This window comes from Melospiza melodia, chromosome W, assembly GCF_035770615.1.
Source record: "Melospiza melodia melodia isolate bMelMel2 chromosome W, bMelMel2.pri, whole genome shotgun sequence".
Classification (NCBI taxonomy): Eukaryota; Metazoa; Chordata; class Aves; order Passeriformes; family Passerellidae; genus Melospiza; species Melospiza melodia.
In genome coordinates this window covers 14351652-14372781 of record NC_086225.1, presented here as the reverse complement: position 1 = coordinate 14372781, position 21130 = coordinate 14351652, and the positions used below count along the sequence as shown (strand labels likewise).

Here is a 21130-nt window from a genome sequence, read left to right as displayed (position 1 = left end):
ATGTTATCCTGTTTTAATGTCTTTGCTAAGGTTACCCAAATATTATGGCTAGGCTGTGGGCTAATCTAGCCGAAGGCATGCAGTACGGTGAAGAACATCCAGGCAGCAACAGATATTTTTCATCTTTGGACAGGAATGGGGCTTCTGATAGGGAATGTAGACAAAATGTGTTACCTTTATGATTGGAGGGTTTTGTCCCTTGTCCTTTTCCCTGTTCGCCTCCTCCCCCCCTTTTTTTCTTTTTATTTCTAAGCTAAACTAAGGGAGGGGGAGTGGGTATAAGGTTAACGGGTTCTAAAAAGTTAGGAAAAGGGAATAATAAAGTTTTTTGAGGTAGAAAAGGGGTAACAACATATAACTCAGTGAACACTTTTGTGTTCAGCCTATCAATGCTTTGATGCAGCAGAATGTTATTTAGCTTTCTATTTTGTCTGCTGTAGCGTGATGAGGTGGTCTGTTCTTGTGTTTGTGGGTATTTGGCGACGTCTTTGTCTCCAGGCAGAACTGGTTTGGTTTTTAGGAGGTCTTGTGTTTGACTCGGGGAAATTCTTGTCACCGTTTGTAGGAGTAGTGTTTGCAGTGCCTAGGTATGGTTTTATGTTTTTTCCTGGGTACCATCTTGGACCAGATGGTAATAGCACGCAAGCATATCCTCTGCCCCAGGTAATCAACTGGAAAGGCCCAGAAATTTGGTGTGTTTTGGGGTCCTTCACGAGCACAGGTAGTTTCACACTGAGCTTTGCTTGGGTGATATTTGCAAAGTGGCAAAGTATTGGTGGGTCAGGCTCTGATGTTGTACAGTTCAGGAAGTTGATGACATAGAGAGTCTTGCAAAGTCTTTCCACTGGAGATATGATTCCCGTGTCTATGTTCTGTTGATTGAGGACTCTTTTGAGGGTTTGATGTGTCTTTTCACGATGGATTGTCCTGTGGGGTTTGCAGGTATGCCTGCCTTATTTTCTATTCCCCATTCACTGAAGAACTCCTTTAACTTGCAGGAGGTATAGGCAGGTCCATTACCTGTTTTGATCTCCTTTGGTACTCCCAGAGTGGCAAAGGCGACGAGGAAGTGGTTTTTTGTGTGCTGTATAGTTTCTCCTGGATGTGATGATGCAAATACTGCTCCTAAAAATGTGTCAATCGATACATGCACGTATTTTGACCTTCCAAAAGATTTTAAGGGAGTCACATCTGTCTGCCACAGCTGGCAGCTGTTCAGACCTCGGGGACTGACTCCCATCCCCATAGATGGTATCTGATAGTTTTGACAGTTCGGGCATGTAGATTTTGCCTGATCTTTTGAAAGCTTGAACATTCTGATAAGGGCAGGTACATTTTGATGAAAAAATGCCAGTGACAACTTTGCCTGGGCAAAGATGTTAGGGACATTGGCACTTTCTACTGCCATGGCTAATGCATCCGCTTTCCTGTTCCCTTCTGCGATGATACCTGGGAAGTCAGTGGGTGACCTCACATGCATTATATGGTAAGGTTGCTTTCTGTGGGAGATTAGGTTTATTAATTTGGAAATAAGTGGTATAACTTTGGATTGGAAACCTCTTTGAGAAGAGCATGTTCTGCTCTCATAGCTATACCAGCAACATAAGCCAAATGTGTAACCAATTTGAAGGATTTGTTTTTGAACTTTCCAAAGGCTCTGACAACAGCTGCTAACTCTGCAATCTGTGTCTATCCCTCCACTATTTGTATGTCAGATTCCCATTTTTGTGTCCGAGGGTTTTTCCATGTCATTAGAGACTTGTGGGAAGACCCTGAGCCATCTGTAAAGATCGTTAGAGCTTTGAGAGGTGTTCTACTTTGCACTAATTTTGGGGTCAAATGAAAGGTTACATCAGGATTAAAAAGCTTGTGTTTTGGGATCTGAACTGAGATTTGGCCTTTATAGCTATCTAGGGCAAACTGGAGATTTTTGATGCCGAATTTTGCCCCAAACAGGCAGAGTGACTGCCTAATCAGACTCAACTTAAGTCAATTAAGCAGGAGGTATTTTATTTGCGACGCGTCGGAGAAATCACAAAATGGATTTCTGAGTTCACATAGCAAAAGCAAGCCTTATATACAATTTTGGGTATAGGATTACATCAGATCAGGTACATAATCATGCATATTCATATGGGGCGTGGTGTAGGCAGAGCGTGGGCGGAGCGCAGGTGGAGACATCTCTTTTGGGGAATTTTCAGGTGGTCGTTCCTGTTGCCTTCATCATAGACGGGGTCTTTCCGATGAGTCTTCCTCTTTAAACTTTTGAACTCATTTCCTAATTTGGTCAATTCCCGGTGTGTTTGGCTTAGATCCCGTGGTTTGGCAAAACCCTTAGGATCGTTTCGACATTGCTGGCTCTAAACCTGCTTAGTCCATTAGTTTCTCCCATACCTATCTCTTCCCCTGTCATGATGCTCTACCCCTTATCTAATTTGTTACTCTGTTTTCCTAGTGCTGTGCTTTCTCCGTGTGTTCTAGTGCTAGGCCCTGCTTTACAGGCCTCACATTCCATGTTTTAACCCATTACTTCCAGAAGGCTATCTGCTTTAGGGCTTCATTTCCCCCCTTTTTCTTGTAACTTACGAATTCTTTCGTCAAGTTGTAATCCTATAGGGTGCCACTAGGGGTCCCCATCACCGATTCGGGGTCGAGTTAAAGCCTTGATAATCATCCTGGTGTGAACCACTTCTTTCTGTATCAAACTCAACAAACATTTGTAAAAACACCAAACTAACAGAATCACAATTCCAAACATTAACACATATTGAATTAATGACGACAGCCAACCCGAGATATTCAACCCCCATGAGTTAAACAATCCCTCAATCCAATTGTGTTCAGACTCATCTCTCTGAATTCCTGCCTCTTGTTGCACGCATCGCAACTCAGAGATATCCTTTTCAACTTCTTTGGTGACATTTGGAATATGGATGCAGCAATGGTCAATTCTGCCACTTAGGTAACCACAAACTCCATGCTCTTTTAACAACAGCAGGTCCAAAGTCATCCTATTCTGCACTGTCATTTTTGAGGTAGCCTGCAATTGTAGGTTAAAATCTTTAAATCCTTTCTTAGTTGCTGCAGCCAACCGTTCAGTCTGGCCCAAAAGGTTATACAGCATTTCCCTGTTTCGATAGGAAGCTATTGGTGCAAACAACGATTCTAATGCCCAGCCAAGTTTAACTCCAGTACTAGGGGCATGCCATCTGTCTATGTCTTCCCTTTTCTTCATTACTCTGGTCTTCCCTTGTTTTACTGGAATATTATCTGGCCTATATAGAGATTCTTTCTTCCAGAAAGGACAGAGTGTAGGGATCCCCAGAGTAATTTGAGTCACTGGTCCATCTAACGGCAGATGGGTTGTCCACTGGCCATGTCCTAGTACCCAGACCAATTTCCCTGGACTTCGGATAGTTGTAGTCATACAAGATACCTTTTGGACAGGAGTTTGGAAAGTCTTCTCAGCTATTGTATGGTTCAGCTTACGGCACTCACATCCCCATTTCACTAAAACTCTCACTGGGGCTATACTAATTTGGTCTTCTGGAGTATCACAAGTGATCAGCTTCGAACAGTTCCAATACTCCCTACCTTCCCTTAGTTCTTGCCATTCTCTCCTAGAAGTTTGGAAATTGCTTACTTCAAAGGAAGTGGCGTTTTTACTCCCGGTCCACTGCACGCACCACTCTACCTCCCCTAAATAGGTATAGTGTTCTAATAAACTCTGTCCCCAAACAGTTTCCCAATTATCCCACAAGGAAGCGGTTGAAGTTGAATTCTGACATACCCATTCCTGTTCTGTCACCTTCACATCTATCTCCTTGTGTTGTACGTCATAACACCATCCATAGTTATTTAACCCTCCATATAATCCTGACTTTGGTTCGAATCTCCCTTCATTCGCTCTACACTGCCACACATCTGAAGGCTTCGGTACAGTGGACCATTCTTTCATGGTCTTCTTCTTAAGTTTCTCCCTGATTTGCGGGTAACATGTCTGAGTTAGATTTTGAATAATAGGCGGATCTGGGATTGGAATAATCCCCCATGGAATGGGTTCTCCTGCAGCTTGTGGCAAGGGGAGACAGGCTGTAATCTTGGTTACATTCTGCATTTTCCCAAAATCTCTCACCAATCCTACTATCAAATTTTCTTGTTCCTCCGTTCGATTGAACTGTAGCTCTCGTCTCACTCGACTAGACCACACCCTTAATCCATAGCTTCCCTCAAGTCCGCACATCAGCAAACAAAGATATGTTCCCTCGCTTTGTTTCGATGTCCCGACATCTAACCATACTCTGCCTTGTCCTTTGCTCCCCCACCAATAACCCGAATCAATGAATCTCCAATTTCTATTTTCCTTTTTCCACCATTTCACCTGATGTTCTCCTGTACAAGTTGGTTTAAATGTGAACTCACAGTTCATTTTTCCCCGATGACCTGCCCATTTATCCCGCACCTGTTTATACGGGACTACTTCGATAGACTCTGAATCTTGTCTATTTCCAAATCTCCAAGGAACAACCCTTAGTTTAACCATTCCCTGTTTCTGCTCCTGACCAATTGTCACGTTGCACCAATATCTCCCCATGTCTGATTGGCTTACCTTTTTCAGACATAAGGTAGAGTTTCCATGCTGTTCATCCTCATTCCAATAAGTCACCACTTTACCTTCGGCGGCATTTCCTCCCCAGGTAACCCTGATTTTCTCAGCTCTTTTGCTCTGGTTATTCGTAACAATACAAGTAAGGTTAACATCCATATCCTGCATCACCCCAACCACAGGTCTTTCAGGGGTAACAATCACATCAGCAGCACATGAGGTCAATGGTTTGCCCATAGTTAACAACAGAATTAGGAGGAAAATGGTTTTCCCCGTGTAATCATTCGAGTTGCAGACACCCTTTGTGCCTCTCATTGTTTGATGTGAATTCGTTCTACCCGTAAAATAACCTTTTTTTTTTTTTTTTTTTTTTTTTTTTTTTTTTTTTTTTGTTTAGTGTCTAAATCTCTAAGGATCTAATTTGGTAACCAGCGGTGTACCTTAATACAATTTGTTCGGAAGCTTCAAACAACTCCCTAGCTTCTTTGTAGCTACACTCATAACATTGGAGGTCTAGTATCACAACCTCTGCAAAGAAATCCAGTTAGTCCCACACAATGTGCTTGGCAAAGTTGGGTTTCATCAGGGTCACATCTATCTTAATGTGGCTAAACTGCCGCCGCTGGGAGCGGGGATCTCGTAACGTAACGCCCGGCAGAGGCTCTAAGGGAATGACGAAGGCTCGTTCCCTTAGTTCCCTCTCCGAGTCCTCTTTATCATCATCTAGCCCTTTCCGCTTGACCTTCACTCCGGCGTGGGCGTGGTGCATCCGCGGATCACGAGCCAACCGGGAATCCAGGGACGTCGACTCCGAACCACGGTGGAGGTAGTCAGCAGCACTTGGAAAGGTCCTTCCTACTTTTCTTGTAGGGGTTTTTCCTAAAAGATTCTTAACATACACCCAATCACCGGGGTTAGACGGATGCAATTTACAATCAGGTTGCTTAGGTTGGTGCTCGATCATCACAGTAGCATTCTTATCAAACTGTTTCCCCACCGCAATTACATAATCGTAAATGTATTGATTACCGATCTGGTCTATGACATCCCCATTTACAGCTTGCATAGCATAAGGTCTACCATATAGAATTTCAAAAGGACTTAATTTTTCCTTCGATCTTGGCTTGACTCTCAGTCTCAGCAGAGCAATAGGCAAAGCTTGATACCACTGCAAATTAGTCTCTTGGCATATTTTAGCAATTTGTTGTTTGATAAGATGATTCATCTTTTCCACTTGCCCACTGGCCTGTGGACGGTAGGGTGTGTGCAATTGCCATTTGATTTGTAATGCTTTGCTTATTGCTCTCACTACTTTGCACAGAAATGTGTACCTCTATCCGAAGAAATGCTCTTCGGTACCCCAAACCGTGGAATAATTTCATTCAACAGTACTCTAGTTACCTCTCTTTCCTTATTTGTCCTACAGGGGAATGCTTCAGGCCACCCAGAAAATGTGTCAGTTAATACCAACAAGTACCGAAACCCCCCTTTTCGGTATTAACAAGTACTGAAACCCCCCCTTTTCTTGGGAGTTCAGAAAAATCAATTTGCCATATCTCACCTGGGAATTTACCTCGGCTTATGGCTCCTTGGTGTACTTTGGTTCCTGTATTCGGGTTGTTCTTCAGACACCGTTCACACTGGGACGTAACGTGTTTTATAGTAGTAAATAATTTTGGTCCTGCTATTCTGGTCTGCAAATATTGGTAAAGCGAATCTAGGCCCCAATGGGCCTTCTCATGTTCTGCCTTCACAAACTGCCACATCACGTTTCCTGGTATCACTAACTGTCCTGTTTCTAATTGACCCCAACCATTTTCTAGTAGTTTGCCCTTATTCCTTTGAATCCATCTATGATCTGATTCTTGGTAATCTGGCTGGATATTGATATCCAGCTCCCCTGGTATTAGGGCCGCTATTTCCGCTTCCCTATTTCTTGTGGCCGCCAATTTAGCTTCTGTATCTGCCTTCCTGTTCCCTATTTCTGGAATAGTATTGCCTTTCAAATGCCCCTTGCAATGCATTATGGCCACCTGTGTTGGGAGTTGGATCGCCTCCAGCAGTCGCAGAACCTCTTCTGCATGTTTGACTGTTTTTCCTTGTGTAGTCAGCAGTCCTCTTTCTTTCCAGATGGCTCCATGAGCATGTACAACAGAAAAGGCATATTTAGAGTCTGTCCATATATTCTTTGAGATCTGGGCGACTGGAGTAGACGGCTTCAATTGCTTCCAGGCAGTCATGTTCGATGGGTTCTGCTGGGGCTCTTCCTTCTAAGAATGAAGCTGGGTTCACAATATTAGTTACCTGAATGGTTATATCATCTGATTCAGCCAGGATGGCCTGGTATTTTAAGAATCTGGAAGGCGACAACCAATGGTTGCCTTTCTGTTCCAGCACAGCTGACACAGTGTAGGATACTAATACAGTCACCTTTTGGCCCAGCGTAAGCTTCCTGGCCTCTTCTATGTTAATTATCACTGCGGCCACTGCCCTCAGACAGCCTGGCCATCCTTTACTTACTTCATCCAATCGCTTGGAGAAGTAGACCACAGCTCTCTTGTGTGGTCCCAGCTGCTGTGCTAGTACTCCTAGGGCCATCCCTTGCCGCTCATGGGAAAATAGCCAGAATGGTTTCGACACATCTGGGAGACCTAAGGCTGGTGCTCTCATCAGCTCCCGCTTCAGCCTCTTAAAGGCCCCTTCCGCCTCGGGAGTCCAAACTAGGACATTCTTGGTTTCCTTTAGCAAATCATACAATGGTTTAGCGAGTATCCCATACTGGTAGATCCATAGCCAACACCAACCTGTTATCCCCAGAAAGGCGCGCAGATCTCTCACCGTCTCTGGTTTGGGCATCTGGCAGATGGCCTCTTTCCTGGCTGCTCCCAGGGATCGCTGTCCTCTGGAGATTTCGTATCCCAGGTACACCACTTCCTTTTGCACCAGTTGTGCTTTCTGTTGAGAGACTCGATATCCACTTAAACCCAGGAAATTCAACAAGGAAATAGTCCATTCAATGCATTCTTCCTCCGTCACTGTCGCTATTAGAAGGTCGTCTACGTACTGCAGGAGGGCGCCATCTCCCGGTGGCCCTTCCCATTGTTCTAATTCTTTGGCTAACTGATTCCCAAAGATTGTGGGCGAGTTAGACCGGCCTTGGGGCAACCGTGTCCAGGTAAGTTGGGTCTTTCTCCCCCTATCTACTGATTCCCACTCAAAGGCAAAAACCCTTTGACTCTCGGGGGCTAAGGGAAGGCAGAAGAATGCGTCTTTCAAATCTAATACGGTGAACCAAGCCAGGCTATCCTTTAGCCTAGTTAAAAGTGTATATGGATTAGCAATCACCAGGTGTAATGTCTTGGTTATTTCGTTTACTGTCCTCAGATCCTGAACGAGCCTATATGTTCCATTAGGTTTCTTTACTGGCAGGATTGGTGTATTAAAATCCGATTCGCATTCTATCAATAATCCCAGTTCTAAAACCTTTTGATTATGGGCTCAATCCCCTCCTTTCTCCTATCTTCAGAGGGTATTGTTTTCTTACCACTGATTCTGCCCCAATTTTAAGTTCAACAACAATCGGTGCTGCTTATTTGATTTCAGGGGGGGATTGTGAAAGGGGCTAGCGGTGGGCCTGTTAGCTAAAGGAGTGAGAAGTAAGAAGAAGAAACTGATAAGGAGCTTTCCCCAAGGCCTTGGCAGCTTTCCCAGAAGCCTTGGCAGCACGCCAGGTAACTCCCATGGCATCCGAACTTTCTTCACCAAGTTCCCCATCAGAGCCCCCTTCTACTTCAGCCCCCCCCCGTTAGGTATCAGCCTTGACTTTTTTGTCTGCATTTTACTCCGTTTCTCTCTCTATTCTCTATTCCTTTAAAACTCCAAAGAGCGAGTTCTAGGTTACTGCTAAATTAACAGCTGTTTTAGCTCAGACTAATGGGTAAGTCTCGCTCGGGATTTGCTTGAAATTGTAATAATTGTGATTCTCAGGTAAAGGTTCCACACAACTGATTGTTAGGCTTAGAGCTGTAATCAGTTGTTCCTCGTTTACTTGAAATTCCAATTTGTCCTTATTGAATTTTATTATGGTTCTTAAGTTCTCCAATAGGTTTCTTCTCAATAAGGGCTTTGGTGAATTTGGTAAATATAAGAACTGATGAATTTCATCTGTTTCCTAATACTGTATTTAATGGGTTTCAGAAAGTAAGGCTTTTCTGGTTGGCCTGTTGCTCCCACAAATTGTATAAATCCATCACTTTTAGGTACCAATTCCTGATTTAAAGCCGAAAAAGTTGCTCCCGTATTAATCAAAAGTACTGTTTAAACTGTGCTTTATCCCACTGAGTTAATTGATCTACTATAAATAACAAATATTTCCACCGACCTACTTTAAACAAATCTACAAAATCAACCTGGATCTTTTGAAATAGCCGCTAGGCTGTTTTGCATTCTCCAGAGGGAGGGCTCTTAAGCACTTTCTTATTTACCTTTTAACAGGTGAGACACCCCTGGGTAATTTGCTTTTTTTTTTTTTTTTTTTTTTTTTTTTTTTTTTTTTTTTTTTTTTTTGTGAGATCATGATTTCAATCTCTCTCTTTCTTAAGGTTGCTTTTTGTTTCTTTATTAGCCAAATTATTTCTCTGACTTTAATATCCCTTCCCCCTCTGGTGTTCCTTTATATGAACTATCCCCTCATATATTAACCCCTTCCTTTGGGTGTTTATAAGTCTCCTTTCCTTCTAAATTTCTCTAAAAGTATGTACTACACTAAAAGCATGTTTGGAGTCTGTATAAATAGTCCCCCTTTTTGCCCTTTTAAAATCCACAAGCTTGCGCTGACCAGGAGGGACTAAAGGGATTAGACTCCTTCACTCTAAACTTTTCTACTTCACCTGAAAGCCAACCCATGTCATCAATTTCTAGATCATCTTCTTTAGGTAAAGAATAGATTTCAAGTTTTCCTTCACAGGGTTTTATCTGTAAATTTAGGGCTACTATTAGATCTCTGCCTAGCATATTCTCCTCGGCTTCTGGTACCAACAATAAATCATTTACTCCAAATTTGTTATTTGTTTCAATTTTCACCCCTTTTATTATAGGAACAGGGAAAGCTTCTCCTGTAATTCCGACTACTGAAACTTGCTCACAACTCACTTCACATCCCTGGGGTAATTTTGTCACTGTTGACCGAGAAACTCCTGTATTTACTAAAAATACAAATTCTTCACTCTGAGGACCTACTTTTAGCTTTATTATCAAGGGCTCTTCTAGGTGTAATTCGATCTTTTTCGTTAGACAAAACCCTTGCCCTTTCTGACTCTCCTGAGAAGTTTTCTCATCTTGCTGTTTCTTTTTGCAATTTCTTTGCAGGTGCCCCTTTTTATGACAATAAAAGCAGGTAGGTTCCACACCCTTCTTTTTCTCATTTCCACTACATGCATCACAGCAACGTTCCTTGGGCTTTGGACCCTTCTTATCCCTTTCCAGGGCTAGTACTAGGGGATCCTGAGGGGCTACGTTAATTTCACATTCTGTTTGCCACTCAGGTTTATTCCTTAGGGTGAAGAACATGTCTGCGTACATTATTTCATCCCATTTATTGAGCCGGCGGAGGAGGAGTATTAGTTGCAAAATAGTGTTATAATTAGTTGTTCCCTCTGGTGGCCATTTTTCTCCGTCATCAAGACGGTACAGGGGCCACCATTGTGTACAATACTTTAAAAGTGTCTTTTTACTTATGTTTCCCCCTGGAATCCCTCCCAGGTCCTTCCAGTGTCTTAGGATACATCCTAAAGGGGTTTTCATATTTAGATCTTTACTCTGTTGGCTTCCCATGGCTATTCTCTGTATTCGTGCTCTTTTCCACAAGTACCATATGCCAATATACCTTAACACTTCATTCACACAATTTCCATTCGCTTCGTCCAGGAAATGTGGATCGGGACTCCATTCTCGTTTCGCAGCGATGCTGCGTCTCACTCACTCCACACACACACCCGTACGGTGAGAGGTTCCTACCTTATGGTCTTATGTCAGAACAGGCTGTTTTACCGGGTTTGGTCACAAGAGGTCGCCGATAGACCGTGAAATACCGGGTTCCCAAGTTCATGCACATACATTTCCAATCTGTTTACATAGAAAGTAATAAAAGCGTCCCCTATAAGATTTTACAACGGACATATAGAACAGACGCAAAAGGATCACCGGCTGACAGACCTCTCAAAAAGCAATCTTAGTTTTCAACCCTTAATCCACAGTATTATAACATTAAATACAATATTGAAAACAGTTACTCACACAGTAAAAAAAACAGACCAAAGATACCAAGATAAACAAATACTCCTTCCAGCAGGACTTTAACCTGCGTTTTCTCTTTTCCTTGCTTTATTTTTTTTCTTTTCTTTTTTTTTTTTTTTTTTTTTTTTTTTCTTCAATTAATTTTAACCGAAGCTGGGATTTTTAACCCCAGCAAAACCAATGCTAGCCAACCAATGCTAGCTAACCAATACTAGCAAAACCAATGCTAGCAAACCAATGCTAGCAAACCAATGCTAGCAAACCAATGCTAGCAAACCTGGGATTCTTTACTGGGGCGTCCCCCAGCTTTCCCTTCGGGCGGTCACGTCTGACCCCCGTTTCCCAATAAAAGCGCTTTATTCTAAAACCAATAAAGAATTTAAATACCTCTGAATTGGAGCAGGAGATGCAGGGTACTCTTCGTCCACCGAGAGCCCTGGTCCGGGGGGGGGAGTCTCTTCTGACAAATGTTAGTCAGGGGCGCCCGAGGGTCCCGACCCCGGACCCGGCTCGGGGAGGACCCCTCAAGTCCTGGATCTCCTGTCTGGTGCCATACCTCCTGCCTGGCTCGCCAGAAATGATGCCGAATTTTGCCCCAAACAGGCAGAGTGACTGCCTAATCAGACTCAACTTAAGTCAATTAAGCAGGAGGTATTTTATTTGCGACGCGTCGGAGAAATCACAAAATGGATTTCTGAGTTCACATAGCAAAAGCAAGCCTTATATACAATTTTGGGTATAGGATTACATCAGATCAGGTACATAATCATGCATATTCATATGGGGCGTGGTGTAGGCGGAGCGTGGGCGGAGCGCAGGTGGAGACATCTCTTTTGGGGAATTTTCAGGTGGTCGTTCCTGTTGCCTTCATCATAGACGGGGTCTTTCCGATGAGTCTTCCTCTTTAAACTTTTGAACTCATTTCCTAATTTGGTCAATTCCCGGTGTGTTTGGCTTAGATCCCGTGGTTTGGCAAAACCCTTAGGATCGTTTCGACATTGCTGGCTCTAAACCTGCTTAGTCCATTAGTTTCTCCCATACCTATCTCTTCCCCTGTCATGATGCTCTACCCCTTATCTAATTTGTTACTCTGTTTTCCTAGTGCTGTGCTTTCTCCGTGTGTTCTAGTGCTAGGCCCTGCTTTACAGGCCTCACATTCCATGTTTTAACCCATTACTTCCAGAAGGCTATCTGCTTTAGGGCTTCATTTTCATTGGTCTGGAGCAAATCCTTCAAGTCCCCAGTGGTTATTGGCTAGTATATGCATGTGAACTCACACCCTGCAAGAGAGCAGAGGCGAATTCTAGCCTTTTTTATTAAATGTGCCATGATTTCCTGGAAGGTGATAACTGTCTTTGTAGGTTGGTTGTCTGTAAAAATCCATTCCAGTATCTGCAAAGTGTCTTGAAGCTCAAAGTCCCATTGTAAACCAGTCCATAAAATCGAGGTGCTTTTCCCAGTATGACAAACTGGAAAGGCAGCCTGGGATCAAAACGATGGGCTTTGCGTGAAGACAGGGCTTCTTGGACCTTGGTGATGGCATCTCGGGCTTTTGTTGTGAGAGTGCATGGAGAGTCCAGGACTTCGTTGCCACGAAGAAGATTGAACAGGGGAGCAAGGTCCTCTGTTGTAATTCCTAGTAGTGGACGTACACAGTTGATGGATTCGCACAGGTTGTCTAAGTCTCTCAGGACTTTTGGGTCATCTCAGATGGTGAGCTGCTGGGGTATGATGGTCCTTTCCTGGATCTGGACTCCAAGGTAAGTCCATGGGTTGATGTACTGTATTTTGTCCTCACAAATCTCAAATCCTGCTTTTTCTATGGTTTCAATAGTCCTTTTACCTGCTTTGTCTAAGTAAGCTTTATCTGATGCACAAACCAGGATATCATCCATATAGTGGTGGATGATAGCATTTGAAAATAATTTCTGAACGGGAGACAGGATGTGAGCCACGTACCACTGGCAAATAGTGGGACTGTTTTTTAGTCTTTGGGGCAAAAAATGCCAATGATATCTTTTGAGTGGGGTGTCTTTATTAAGAGAGGGAACGGAGAAAGCAAACCATGGAGCATCCTGAGGGTGCAGTGGGATGCTGAAGAAACAATCCTTAATATCTATGATAGCAAGTGCCCAGTCTCTAGGCAGCATCGATGGGGAGGGCAGGCCAGGGTGGAGGGGGCCATGTCCTCGATGACCTCGTTGATTTTGGGAACGTAGTGGAGGAGCCTACACCTGTTCATTCCAGGCTTTGGTAGTACGAAGACTGGGGAGTTCCAAGAGCTGGTGGTCTCGACAATGTGGCCGTTGGTGAGCTGTTCTTCCACAATGGTTTGTAGTGCATGCAGCTTGACTTTAGAGAGGGGCCAGTGTTCAATCCAGATTGGGTCATGGCATTTCCAGGTGAGACGAGGGGTATCTGGCAGTGCGCGCTCCTCAGTGGCCTGGATTAGAAATCCCAAGTGGGAATACGTACGAAAGCCCCCCATTGGGATAGAACGTCCCTGCCCCAAAGCGTGATGGGGGCCCTTACCACAAATGGGCGGATGGTTCCCAGCCTGCAACAGGTTGTAGATCCCAGCGTGATGGCCATTCTGAGCGAGCGATGATGGTCACATCGGCACCAGTGTCCAGCATCCCCAGTAGATGGATCTTCTCTCCTCTGCAGGTAAGACTGCACTCGATGATAGGCTTGCTTGGTCCCACAACTTGTGCCCACATTGACTGTAGGGTTGAGAGGAATCTGTTCCCTGTGATTCTTCCGGAGTAGAAATGCTTGTGCCATCGGAGTTCCCTTTGAAAGGAAAAATAGTAAGTCCATGCAGTACACCTGGACAAGAATCTCTTGTCCCGGGCACACTCTTTGTACTTCTGGAACAACAAAGATTTCCTTTGGGCTGTGGAGAGAGTCACCTATAATTAAGATGTCTGAAGGACCACCTTTTGGCCCATATTTGCCTGTGGGAACACAATAAACATTCTCGTTAATAAAGTCAATGGACAGAGCAGTTACCAGTTGGTGGCGGGTTCCCATCTGAATCGCACCGTGTGTTGGATCCTCTTCTTGTGGTCTGGAACCTCCTGGGATGGTTCGTGGTTGGGTCTGGGTGGCCTTTGATTTGTTGTCATAGCCCAGGGCTCCACCAGGCTGTGTGAGGTGTTTCCTGGACGCTGCTGATAGTGCTGCTGATTTTGGGGTCTTTGATAGGTGTTACGAGTGTGTTGGATAGGTGACCTGTCTGGACAATCCTTTATAAAATGTCCGAAATCTCCACAGTAAAAGCAATGGGCCTGGTCTTTAGAAGCTATTACTGCATATGCACCAGAAACTCCTTCAGCAAAACCCTTAGCAACTGCTTGGGCCACTGTATTTTCAGTGGACATGTGAGATGTACAGCATTCCAGCATTTGCTCTATGGTAGGGTCTGTATCCAATGGTAGAGACATCAGAATCTCTTTGCGTTGTTCGTTTGAGTTACTCATGGCAAGTTTTCATTAGAGTTCCTTTCTTGCCTCTGAGCTCTCTATCTGTTTTTCCAGAGTATCTTTAATTCTGTCCACAAATTTGATAAAGCTTTCATCTACTCCTTGTTTAATAGCAGAAAAATGCATTGTCGACATTGAATCGTCGTGTATGAGAAGTAAGAAGATTTTTGCTGCAAGTGCCACATCTTGCAGTGCCTCTTTGTTCAAATTTTCCATTTGATCCCCAGGTTTCTATAAATCCCCTTCCTGAGCCAGCTGTTTTAATGTATAATTTGTCTTTTTGGCATCTGCGGAATATGAGTCTGATAATGTTTTTAACTGTTTTTTCCAATGCCTTTCTCATAACATATATTCTGCTGGGGACAGGAGGCAATGGGAAATATTTTTAATATTGTGGGGAAATAAAACATGTGCTGAGAACATAGCTTCTAAGAAATTTCTAAAAATATGTGAGCCTCTGCCATGTTCTTTGGCTATATTTCTTAATTGTACAAGTTCCTTTTCTGAGTTTGGTTTCCACGTCTTTATAGCAGATTCCTCGCCATTTCTTCCCTGTCTATACTCTACAGGGAAAGCATTAATTTTCTGCACCATCTGCCAATCACCCGTCTTAGTTGCTTCTATCTTAATTAGAGCCCATGGATCAATGTCCACTGAAATAAACAAAAAGGGCTAGGAGACTGCTTCTCCTTTTTAATGCCTTTATTAAAAGTGATCAGCTCAGGATTGGGCGGCTCGACGGGTCTGCAGCGTCCGTCGTCTCTCCCAGGGCGGCTCAGAGGAGGAGGATATGCACAGCTCTGTCTACCAGGGGCAGAGCTGGGGATCAGATCTTCTTGGGAGCCTTTAGGGCCTCTTGATCTCTGTCAGATGGTGCCTCTCCCACTCTGTCAGCTTGGTCTCACCGCCGGGGTCAACTCCCTTGGTCAGGGCGAGAGGGTCCGAAGGTGTTCTGCGTCTCTGCAGGCTCAGCACTCGGTTCCTCACGTCTAGACATCACTCCAGTCTCTCAACTCTTAGGTGGCTCGTTGTTTTTGGGGTTTCTCCATGAGTTTGGAGATGGGGGTCCCACAAAGCATTCTGGTCTTGCGAGTCACTTTGCATAACCCCTCCCACCTTTTCAGGTGTCTTCCTTATTCTGAGAAAGGTAAAACTTGGCTTCGGGCAAGGTCTCCACTCAGGAGAAGGGCCATTAGTTTGCTCCAGCCAGGGCTTTTACTAATACCAAAACAACCATTAACGACAACGACTCGTGATTACAATAACAAAGGCAGCAGCTCAGCAGTAGTGGTAACTTTTTCTCACAAAAAAAATATTAACCAAATTTTTGTTCATAACAGTCCCCCCTCTTTTTCTTTGATCGAGCTTAAATTCTAAGCTCGCATAAACTCCCAATTTTTTGTTTTGAATCTACTATAAATCTCTTGTGCACTTTGGTAATCATGGTTACTTAACTTTGTTACTTTCTTTGGTTTTTTCAGGTTGGTCTGCACGGCTAGTACTATTTTACTAAAACAGATAAACAAGCATAGTAAAAAGAGCAATCCTCCAAGTATATGTCGGTTTCTCCGCTGTTTAGGTGGCCTGGAAAGGCCCAGGGTGGCCTTGGACAGCCCGGCGCTTCAAAGGACGAGGAGAGACTTCTGATCTTTTCTCGGTCTCGGTGTTTATTCATTGTTTATCTAAAAGATTTCCTTTCAGCCCAACAGAGGTCTGCACAGCAAGCCAGCCATGAGCACACTGAGAGCCCCCGGGGCGGTCACTTATCTTTATACCCGAAGTTACGTATACAATATTTATAATTTTTCCCCAATACCTTCTACCCTTATTAACCGGTGCACTTCTAGTAATGACCAATCCCAAAGTGCCACCATCACCACAGAAGATGGAGGCCAAGAAGAAGAAGAAGAAGGACAGGACACGCCCCAATTCCTCCATCTTACTTCTTTAGACCCCCCTGTACAGAAATCCTAAACCCTGTGTTCTACACTCTAATTAACTTATCCCTTCACCATTCACCCCAGTGAAATCCTCCCAGTCCTTATACAGGTGTCATCTCCTGTGTAGGATCAAAGTCCTGCCACCAGACACTTCTGGCAACATTCCAGGACTCCCGAGCCCCCCAAGGGTGTTCTTGGCCACTCTGCACCTCCATCCTGAGGTGCTGAGATCCCACAAGTATACACACACTGAGAAAAACTACCTTCTCCCATACATCCTTTTTGAAAATCTTTAGGTTCCCCCACCCACTGGGATCAAGTGTAGGAGTTTGTTCCTCATTATTTACACATGCTAACCTTTTTATGTCGTTTGAAATGTTCCTAATAATTGAATTCTTTATCTTTAATACTGCCTGGAGCCCGATAACTTTGTTTAACATAGATATTGGGATCCAAATTTGGCTTTTACAATTTTGGATTTTCTCAATTTCTATTTCACTGTGCTTGTTCTGTTTAATTTTTCCCAAATCATTATATATAGGAACTCCCAAACTTGATCCAGTTTCTTTGGGTAATAAGAAAATTGGTTTTATCACTCTAGCGGTGCAGCTGCCAGACGAGATCAAATCTAGGGGTTTAAGGCTCCCCTGAAATGTGTTCCAAATAGAGTTTATCTCTTTTCCAGTACACTCATATAAATACTTGTAAGAAACAATTTTTCTTACTATTTTCACCATTTCTTTGCTTTTTGCTATATCTACTGAGCTTGTTTCAGCAGCATCACATTCAAAGCACAACCAGGCTTCCCCTATAGGGCACTCTCCTAGGAGTGGCTGCCTAAAAGTGGCAGTATAGTATGCTATCCAATACACTCTTTTATTTTCCTGATAAAGGACCAATTGGGAGGGGTTAACACAATGAGGGTTAGAACTGATGTGGACTCTCGACAAGGAGCTCACTTCCTCCTCATAGAGGGGTTGGTAGCACTCACTGCACGGCTCAGCTGGGCTCCCCTGAGCACCACCAGCAATCAGAGCCATCAGCACTACCCTTCCCAAGAGTCCGGTATGGGTCATCTCGCACAGCCTGCCCACCCGGCCTTGCCTCTTGGGGAATTTTACTGAGGAAAAGCTTCTAAGCTCTTTAGAGTCCCTTCTACCCGTTTCCCTGGTTAAACCTCTCTTGGTCTGTTCCCTACAAATTTTGGTTTCCCCTCCCAGGGGAGTGTTCTGTAGAGGATTAACCTGGAGTCTTTAGAAATAAATTGGGGAACTTAAACCAGAATTACTTATTTACAGTCTTAAACTTTTTACCAACATAGCTTACACAGAACAGACTTAAAACATTTTAAGCAATATTAGAACTCGGATATCAATTTTTTTCACACAGTTCAGTCTTTTTGACTCTTCCTTCTGAGAGTTAACTTTAAATCTTTTGGTCCTTTTACCACAGTGTACTCAGGTCATTTAGCTTGTGAAGCAGATGAATCCTTATCCAGTGCCCGGAGGGGAGTGGTGTAGACTCTGGCCCAATGCCAGAGGGAAAAACTGAGAGTCTGGCCCAATGCCAGAAGGAGAAATGGGTGGAGTCTGGCCCAATGCCAGAAGGAGAATGGGGTGCAGTCCAGTCCAATGCCAGAGGGAGAAGCTGATGTTGGATCTGGTCCTGTACCTGGGGGTGAGACTGGCCCTTTTATTCTCGTAATATGAGTCCAACCTTTTTCTTTGGTCCGCACAGCTGAATTTGTGATCAGGAGCACCTGGAAGGGGCCTTCAAATTTAGGCATTAATGTTCCCGTAGTCCATGATTTTATCAAAACCCAATCTCCTGGACTAATGTTGTGAACTTTTGTGTCGAGAGGGGAAGTTTGAGGAAGGTATCCTTTCTTTCTAAGTCCCTCCAGAGTTCTTCCAATTATTTCTAAATACTTTCTGGTAGCTTCTTCCCCTTCCAGATAGTCTCCTGTGCTATAAGGTGTTAACAAGAATGGCAGCCCAAACATCATTTCATAAGGTGAAATTCTTATGTCAGCCCGAGGTCTTATTCTGATGTGCAATAGCGCTAGAGGCAAACACTTCAGCCAATTCATCTTTGTTTCCTCAATCAATTTAGTTAATACATTTTTGAGAGTTTTGTTCATTCGCTCCACCCTCCCAGAACTCTGGGGGTGCCATGGAGGATGAAACCTCCATTTCATTCCTAAAGCCTCTACTATATTTTGTAATGTTTGGGACACGAAATGTGGACCTCGGTCTGAGTCTATGGTGTTCACAATACCATATCTGGGGATAATATTCTCTAGGATTGCTTTTGCCACGACTTGAGCTGTTTCCCTCCTGGTCGGGAAGGCTTCTACCCAGTGTGTGAGATGATCAACTATAACCAGTAAATATCTGTATTCTTGCACTGGGGGCATTTCGGTGAAATCTATCTGTATGCTTTGGAAGGGTCTCAAGGCTAATTCCCTTCCTCCAGGTGCTACTTTTCTCATAACTTTCTGGTTCACTTTTTGACAAATGATACACCCTCTGGTAACAGCTTTAGCCAGGCTATATACACCGATGCATAGGTTATTTCCTCAGAAATGATCACATAGTCCTTGGACTCCCCAGTGAGTTAATTTATGTAGTTCTGTTAGCACTGTCCGAGCCAGTGCTTTATTCAAAAACACCCGTCCATCTGAGGTTAACCACTCTCCCTGTTGTCCTTGATGTAACTTTAAATCTTTTATTGCTTCTAATTTTTCTTCACTAAATATAGGTTCTTCCCCTTTTTCAGGTGTCATTTTTGTCTTCAAAATTTTTACTGGATCCCCTGGTTCTAGAGCTGCTTCTTTGGCTATCTGATCAGCCAGTCGGTTTCCTTTAACTTCTAAACTGTCTCCTCTTTGGTGCCCCTTTAGATGGACCACTGCTATTTCTGTAGGTTTTTGTAGGGCTTCTAGTACTGATCTGACTAGGTTCTCATGGGCTAAGCTCTTTCCCTTTGAACTTAAATACCCACGTTCCTCCCATATTTTCCCAAATGTGTGAACTGTCCCATATGCATATTGGGAGTCCGTATAAATGGTTCTCTGGTCCCCCTCCAGTAAGTCCAGTCCCCTTTTCAGGGCATATATTTCACAACTTTGGGCTGACCAGCTTGGGGATAGTTTCCCTTTTTCTGCAATTTGTAATGTTTCTCCATCTATAATGGCATAACCTGAAGCTCTTTTTCCATTTACTACCCTCGAAGAGCCATCTATGAATAAGCTTCTTCCAGTTGCTAGAGGCTGATCTTCCAAATCTTCTCTTACTTTTGTTTGGAGATAAACCAATTCTAGACAATCATGTTCTAAATTCTCTATAGGCTCTCCCATTAGGAATTGTGCTGGATTGAGGGCATTTGATGTGATAAATTCTAAGTCCTCTGCATTCATTAGTATTATCTCATATTTTAATATTCTAGCATCGGTTAACCACTGCGGAGCTCTCTGTCTCCGTACTGCCTTAAGATCATGAGGAGTATGCACTTTATTTTTTCCCTGTAAGGTCAATTTTTGAGTCTCCTCTATCAGGATTGCGGTTGCTGCTACTGCCTGTATACAAACTGGCCAGCCTCTAGCCACTGGATCTAACAATTTGGAGATGTATGCCACGGGTTTCCTGCACCCTCCCCACTCTTGAGTTAATACTCCATAGGCTATACCTCCTTCTGCACTCACAAACAGGTCAAAGCCCTTCCTGAGGTCTGGTAAGCTTAGGACCAGGGCAGAAGACAATTTGTTTTTTAAGTTTTCCAATTGTTGATCATCTTCAGCTGTCCAAATTAGGGGTTCTGGATCTACTAGTTTATTATACAGAAATTTCACACTCTGTGTGTATTGATCCAACCATAACTTACTGTCGGTTTCTCGGCTGTTTAGGTGGCCTGGAAAGGCCCAGGGTGGCCTTGGACAGCCCGGCGCTTCAAAGGACGAGGAGAGACTTCTGATCTTTTCTCGGTCTCGGTGTTTATTCATTGTTTATCTAAAAGATTTCCTTTCAGCCCAACAGAGGTCTGCACGGCAAGCCAGCCATGAGCACACTGCGAGCCCCCGGGGCAGTCACTTATCTTTATACCCGAAGTTACGTATACAATATTTATAATTTTTCCCCAATACCTTCTACCTTTATTAACCGGTGCACTTCTAGTAATGACCAATCCCAAAGTGCCACCATCACCACAGAAGATGGAGGCCAAGAAGAAGAAGAAGAAGGACAGGACATGCCCCAATTCCTCCATCTTACTTCTTTAGACCCCCCTGTACAGAAATCCTAAACCCTGTGTTTTACACTCTAATTAACTTATCCCTTCACCATTCACCCCAGTGAAATCCCCCCATCCTCATACAGGTGTCGTCTCCTGTGTAGGATCAAAGTCCAGCCACCAGACACTTCTGGCAACATTCCAGGACTCCCGAGCCCCCCAAGGGTGGTCTCGGCCACTCTGCACCTCTATCCTGAGGTGCTGAGATCCCACAACTTACAATACCCGAACAAGCCCAGGAGTTTTCTCACATCTCTTTTCGTTTTTGGGTCCGGGAGAGCTAAAATACCTGAAATTCTGTCAGGGCTTAGTTTCTTATACCCTCCCCCTATTATGTGCCCCAAGTATGTTACTTCTGATTGCACAAATTGTAGTTTCCCTTGGGAAACTTTTAGTCCTTTCTCCCCCAGAAAATTCAAAAGTTTAATACTAGTTGGTCTGACCTGATCTTTTTCCTTTCCTGATACCATCAGGTCATCAACATACTGCAGGATCTGCACTTCTTGTTTAGGGACAAA

General features: G+C 43.8%; 1 protein-coding gene across 1 annotated transcript; it reads right to left on the bottom strand.

The window, feature by feature from the left end:
• Positions 1-1993: 1993 nt before the first annotated feature.
• LOC134431513 (uncharacterized) lies at positions 1994-10976 on the bottom strand. Its single transcript, XM_063179512.1, has 2 exons — positions 10622-10976; positions 1994-5495 (listed from the first exon to the last, which is right to left on the bottom strand). Exon 2 carries the CDS (start codon positions 4919-4921, stop codon positions 2624-2626), a length of 2298 nt encoding a protein of 765 aa, XP_063035582.1. The 5' UTR covers positions 4922-5495; positions 10622-10976; the 3' UTR covers positions 1994-2623.
• Positions 10977-21130: the final 10154 nt, after the last annotated feature.